Source organism: Chlorella variabilis, assembly GCF_000147415.1.
Source record: "Chlorella variabilis unplaced genomic scaffold CHLNCscaffold_23, whole genome shotgun sequence".
NCBI lineage: Eukaryota > Viridiplantae > Chlorophyta > Trebouxiophyceae > Chlorellales > Chlorellaceae > Chlorella > Chlorella variabilis.
In genome coordinates, this window is record NW_005435065.1 from 595,966 (window position 1) to 602,200 (window position 6,235).

General features: G+C 69.0%; 2 protein-coding genes across 2 annotated transcripts in view; both read right to left on the minus strand.

The window, feature by feature from the left end:
- CHLNCDRAFT_139164 (hypothetical protein) overlaps positions 1–3,469 on the minus strand; it is a gene marked incomplete at both ends in the record, with an annotated part of 6,147 nt that extends 2,678 nt beyond the window's left edge. Inside the window, 9 exons of the mRNA XM_005844382.1 lie at positions 102–190; positions 443–554; positions 726–830; positions 1,011–1,496; positions 1,860–1,998; positions 2,249–2,311; positions 2,490–2,721; positions 3,044–3,150; positions 3,330–3,469. Of these exons, the coding sequence (XP_005844444.1) occupies positions 102–190; positions 443–554; positions 726–830; positions 1,011–1,496; positions 1,860–1,998; positions 2,249–2,311; positions 2,490–2,721; positions 3,044–3,150; positions 3,330–3,469 (1,473 nt within the window). The remainder of the gene's footprint in view (positions 1–101; positions 191–442; positions 555–725; positions 831–1,010; positions 1,497–1,859; positions 1,999–2,248; positions 2,312–2,489; positions 2,722–3,043; positions 3,151–3,329) is intronic.
- Positions 3,470–5,012: 1,543 nt separating this feature from the next.
- CHLNCDRAFT_139166 (hypothetical protein) overlaps positions 5,013–6,235 on the minus strand; it is a gene marked incomplete at both ends in the record, with an annotated part of 3,739 nt that continues 2,516 nt past the window's right edge. The window contains 3 exons of the mRNA XM_005844383.1: positions 5,013–5,354; positions 5,588–5,722; positions 5,818–5,874. Coding sequence (XP_005844445.1) covers positions 5,013–5,354; positions 5,588–5,722; positions 5,818–5,874 — 534 coding nt within the window. The remainder of the gene's footprint in view (positions 5,355–5,587; positions 5,723–5,817; positions 5,875–6,235) is intronic.

Here is a 6,235-nt window from a genome sequence, read left to right on the forward strand (position 1 = left end):
CGCTGCGCCAGAGCACAGCACGGCACGCGCGCACACACACACACACACACACACACACACACACACACACACGACCGCGCCGCCCACCTGCGGCAGTGCACCAGCGCCGCGCGGTACTCGCCCTTGTCCAGGCACACCCGCCACATGTCTCGGTCCTCGCCGGAGCCATCCACCTCCAGCGCGTCGTCGCCTGCAGGAGGGACGCATGGAGCCAGGCAGCAGGGCGGTGGAGGAAGGAGGCGGGACGGTGCAGGAAGAAAGCAGGGCAATGGGCGCAAATGCGTGGGCGTGGGGCAGGCTGCTGCCGAGGAGGAGGGCGTGGCGGCCCCTGGCAGCACCTGCCGCCCACCCCCGCCGCTCCACCTGCCGCCCGCGCCGCCCCGTACTGCCCCATGTACCGCATCTGTGCCACCTCTGTACCGCATCTGTACCACATCCGTACCTGCCAGCACATAGATGCGCCCCGCCAGCTGGTCCCGGCAGAGGCCCAGCGGCATGGTGGCGGCGCCGCGCACGGGCGCCGCAAAGCGCTGCAGGGGCACCTCCTGCACCACCTGCGGGCGGGCAGAGGGTGCGGGGAGCGAGGGGCGGTTAAAGCAGGAAACACAGGCGTGGTGAAGAAAGGGCGGCAAGACAGAAACATGTTTAAACAGCTCATCCAATGATCTACCCTCCCTCTCATGTCCAGGCCCTTCTGCCCCAGCAACATCACAAGAGCAAGGTACCTGCTTGGAGGTACGGTTGACGTACTGCAGCTTGCTGGGGTACAGCAGGACCAGGTGGTACTGCGTCAGGGCCTGCGGTACCAGCACGGCGCAGCGGGGCCGCGTCTGCGTGCGGCACGCGTGCGCATGCAGTGGAACCGGCCCGGCCGCTGCGCCCGCAGGGCCGCGCCGGGCAGCCGACCCTCCTGCCCGAGGCAAGGATGCCGGCGAGGAGGGCACGCATCTCGACAAGCAGCAACAGGCAGCGAAGAGGCAGCAGGCCAGGTAAGCGCAGCAGCAGCCCACCAGCGACAGCGGCCGCTCGTCGCCGCCGCCGCCGCCGCCGCCGCCCGCCTGCTGCAGCACTGCGGCGGGCAGCAGGTGGTGTCGGGTGAGGTGGTCCCCCGGGTCTGCCAGCGCGGGGTCCAGGTCCAGGGTACCGTAGTATATGCCAGCTGGCGCCAGCACAGCAAACGCCTCGGGCCGCGCCATGTCAAAGGGCGGGCCCCCCTCCGCCGCCGCCGCCGCCTCGGGCTGCGCGGCGGGGCACAGCAGCTGCAGCTGCGCCGCGCCGCCCTGCGTGGGCAGGTCCACCACGGCGTGCCCCGCCGGCTGCCACCCCTGCTGGCTGGGGCTGCGGCTGTGGCCCCCGCCGCGGGCATCTGCCGCGGCCGCGCCCTCCGGCGCCGCCGCCGCCCCAAACACCGCCTCCAGGGTGGGACCTCCCGAGAAGGCGTGCAGGCGGGTACCGCAGAGGGCCAGCACCAGGCGCCGCTCGGGGGAGAGTGCCACCTGTGTGTGGGGTGGGGTGGGGGTGGGGTCAGGGGCAGGAGTAAGAGGCAGGAGTAAGCGGCAGGAGTGGCAGGCAGGAGTGGTGGCAAGGCAGGAGTGGTGGGCAGGAGTGGTTGCAAGGAACGAGTGGGAGGCAGGAGTTGGGGCTGAACCGCCGGCAGGCGGTGGGGCAGGGCAAGGCAGGGCCCGCTGCTGCCGCTGCTGCAGGCAGGCCGCCGGCAGGACCCCGCCGCCGCCGCCGCCGCCGCTGCCTCGGCCACACACCACTCTGCTAACAACCACACCACACACACAGTCACACACACACACACACACACACATACACACACACACACACACACACACGCACACACACACACACACCTGCGCCAGCCCCGCAATGGGCCCCGCCTCTCCGCGCAGCTCCTGCAGCTGGTGCAGCCGCTCCTTGCCGCCCCCCCGCGCCGCCTCCTCCAGCGCCAGCTCGTAGATGGCCCCTCCCTCGGTGCCCAGCAGCGCCTCGCTGCAGGCAGGCAGGCCGGGGGGGCGCATGGGGCGCAGGTGGGGCGCACGCGTGTGTGGGGGTGGGGGTGGCGGCGTGGGGGTGCCGGCGCCGGGGCAGCACGGCCGGGCCGCTGCCTGGCAGCGCCTCGCCGCAAAACGCGGTTCCAGTTTAAACCAGAGACAGCCAGGAAAAGTAGACATGCGGCTGGAACATGCTGTTGTGGCTTGTTGAAATCGAGATGCCAACAGGAAAGAGCAGGCGCAGGCACCGGGTGTGGCCCAGTACAGCCCCACCGCACACGAGCAGCGTGCCGCGGGACACGACGGCAACCCTGGCGGTGGAAGCGCGGGGCGCCGCCAGCCCGCCGCCGCCGCCTCCGCCTCAGGCCAGCCACACCCCACGCACGCCTGCCGGCCCCCACGGTGCGCCCTCGCGCCGCCGCCGCCTGCAGCCGCCGCCGGCCGAGGCGGCCAGCGGCGGCAGCTCAGCCAGCGGCTGCTGGGCCTCACCTGAACCCCGCCGCCCTCAGCGCGGGGCTCCAGGCCACGCTGGTCACCGCCAGGCCCTTCAGCTTCGGCAGCGCCCGCGCTTTCCTCAGCCCGCCGTCGACGTAGAAAGTCTCCAGCGCGGCGGCGCCGCCGCCGCCCGTCTGCAGCGTCAGCAGCGCATGGCGGCCCAGCGGATCGACAAACAGGCGACGCACCCGCGCCTCGGGGCTCTTGCTGGCCTCCAGTTCCGCCACTGCGGGGTGGGGGTGGAGATGGGTGTGCGGCGGGGTGGGGGTGTCAGCAGGGGGGGTGTCAGCAGGGGGGGTGCCAGGAAGGGGTGCCTCCCTGCCCAGCAGCACGACAGGACAGGAGGCGCGCATGGCGGGGCCTCCCAGCAGCCCGCGGCGCAGCCCCGACCCCACCTGCTGCCACTGAGAGCGCGCACACACACACATATATACACACACATAAACACAGACGCGTGCGCGCGCGCGCACACACACAGACAAACAGACACAACACACGCACACACCCGCGCACACACACACACACACACGCTGCCGCAGCAGCGCCACCTGCTGCGGTGTCGCCCCCCAGGTCGTGTCGCAGCACAAAGTTGCGGCTGGTGGCCACAAACAGCGCGTCGTTGCAGACGGTGAAGGCCACGGCGTGGCCGCGGCCCCTGCGGGCGGCGGGGGGCGGGCCCGAGGCGCGGCAGCGGGCAGGGCGTGGACGGGGGAACGACCGAACGCAGCTGCCGCCGGCCTTGCTGCCCTGCTCGGCGCAGGGGCGCCGGCGTGCGCTTCCATGTGTGGCAGGGCGGACGGGCTGAGGAGAAAGAAGGAAGAAAGGAAAGCGCACCTGGCCAGGAACTCGGCGCGGTGGTCCAGGCCAAAGAGGTCGGCAGCGGGTGCCGCCGCAGCCCCCGACGCGCCGACCAGCTCGCCCAGGCCCGCTGCCTCCCCCGCCTCCGTCAGCTGCGAGTTCCAGTCGTCCAGCATCCCTCCCTGCCCGCCCCCCTCAGGCAGCCATTCCGCGGCGATCGATGCTGCTGTAGGCGCGATCCCCAGGCCAAGGCGACAATATGCCTGATATTTGGGCCGGATGGTGGTATGGTATGATCAGCTCGTTGTGCTGCTCTCGGCGTTCCGGTACAGGCAGGGGCAGTACAGGGGCCAGGGAGCGACATGTTTGGGCCGAAGTACAAATCACGCGTCCCGCGTATTCTCTTCTTCTTGGGGAGCGGTGGAAGCGAGCGCATGCAGCGGCAGCCGGCAACGGCGGCAGCGGTGGTGGCGGCGCAGCTGCCGCACGGGCGCCGCTTCGCCTTTGCCCACACCACGCTTCCAGGGGCGCCAGAACGCCGGGGAAGAGCGCTTCTGCGTGGCCTGGGGCGCGCAGGACGACTCGGGTGCGAAGCCTGGTTGTGTGTGGCACGCAGGCTCATGCGGGAATGTGTGCCGGCTGCGTGTCTGCCCGCCTTCCAGCCAACTGCCCCTGCCTGTGCACCATTCACCTGAACTGTGCCTGGGCCCCGCTCCTCCCAAGTGCCTCTCTCAGTGTTGCATGAGATCTACACTCTGTCCCGGCCAGGCAGCTGGATCACCAAGGCAACCCACCCAGGCGCAGCAGCGCCAGTGTGCCGCCGACAGCTGCGACGCCATGCAGCGACAGATGGCGGCGCGGGCCTGAAGACGGCACACCGATGTGGCAAATGCTGGCATGCTGTGAAGGCCAGAGGCTGTTGGTGCCACCAAGAGCTCTGCCAAGCATTACATGACACTAGCTGTCATGATGCAAATGACTGACTCTTCAATCTCTCGTGTCGGGCGTCGCAAAGTTGAAGCACTGCAGTGAACAACAACAAGGCTGGCTGAGGGCAGCAGCTGCTGTCGATTCTTGTGGGCCGCACAATTACCCTTGACGGTGGCCCGCTGCCATGGGACCGCTGGCCGGCTGCTGCCATGGGGCGGGAACCCAGGCACGTCAGCAGCTTAGCAGCCAGGTCTAGCAACAGCAGAGTGGGGGATGCCTGGGGTGCGCCCCCATCCACCAGGGCAGGCACCAGCAGGCGCAGCACGGCCAGCGCCTCCTCGCTGGCACCTGCCAGCTTGGCGCCCACCAGGCCCGCCCTGAGCGCCCCGGCCACAATCTGCGGGCTTGGGGCATGAGGCACAGGCCGGGGGATCAGTGCCGCTGTGTGCACATGCCTTGCCACCCGCTTGGAACCAGCCGACGCCTGTGCCTGGGTGCCACCGGCGTGTGCCTGATGGCCACCACCACTCCTTACCCATGCTGGCAGTCCCACACCCACACTCTTCCGACCACCTCCCCACCTGCATGTCAGTCTCCTCAAGCCTGCCGCCGCTGCCACTGCTTATTAGCCCATGCACGCGGTGCAGTGCCCCAGTGAGGCACAGCGCTGCTATCCTCCTTCAAGTGCGGCCTCATCCCCAAGCTTCTGAAGGCTGGCCCGATCCGCCCCGCGGTGCGCCTGGCGGACAGATCTTGTCACATGCTCACAGGTGAGGACAGAAAAGAAACTCAGCGGGTGCGGCAGAAGTACGCAATGACGCCGACACCACAGCACTGCAGCAGGCGGTCAAGCATGGCGGCCTGGCTGCTGCTGCTGCTGCTGCTGCTGCCCCTTTGCTCTGCATCAGACAGCTGCATGGCCTGCAGCACCGACTTGATCTCCTTCACATCTGCCTCCACCACACTCAGGCCCTTCTCCAGCACACTCTGGCCCTTCTGCAGTGAGGCCAGCGAAGCCGAGGTGGCGATGCGATGGTCGTGGGATGGCTGCCACACATGAATGTAGCCGAAGACGAGGCCCGCCACCACGACTATGGCCTGAAACCGTTCATGCGTCCAAAAGGGAAGCACCTGCAGCAGCGGAAGCACACAAAGGCGGACGGCACTGTCAAGCGACTGTATGGTCGCCCACAACAAGGAATGGCGCGGTGCCACGGCCGCTGTCACGAGCTGGCCCGTCAGCGGGCCCTGCCCGCCACACAACCAGGACAGCGGCACGCCATGGCGCAACAGCAAGCAAACTGGACCCTTCACTGCACCCCCCTGGGCGGCAGGCACCCCACAGTGCAGGTGTAGTGTCGCACCTGCGCAGGCGCGCGGCTATCTCCGCCGCCCCCACCGCCGCCGCTGCCTGCGCCGCCACCGCTGAAGGAGCCCCCGCCTCCTCCGCTGCTGCTAGGATCGCCCGTGGGCGACGGTGGGCGGCCGACCGGGGCCGCCTGCGGTTGGGCAGGGCGCAGGAGCGGAGCAAGGTGAGTGGTCGCCCGACAACAGCACACGCTCTGGCGGCTGTTTTGCGCGTGACTGGCCCTACCGTGACAGCCTGAGGCGCAGGCTTGGCCGTGGGCTTGCGGGAGGGTTGCGGCCTGTTCTGGAAGTGGTGGGGCAGGGGCGCCTCGCCCAGGCCGCGAGCGGAGATGCAAGGAAGCATGACACCTAGGAACGATGCTTTGCAGGGGAATCGGCACTCAAAGCCTGCAGCGCACGATGCAATCGCTCAGCATGCCGCGGCGGGCGTTTTGACCGCTGCCCCAGCTTGCCCTTCCATCCCCATTGCTGCAGCCCCTCAGCAGCTGGCCGTATAGGATGCGAGGCAGTCCTCAGGCGTCGCCCTTTGCCCATGTGGCATTCCTTCTGCCACAGGGCCAACGCGCCCTGCGGTCAAGTGACTGCAGCGCTGAACAGCGACATCCATTGCAGCCACGCTGATGATCAGGGAATGGTGAAACCTG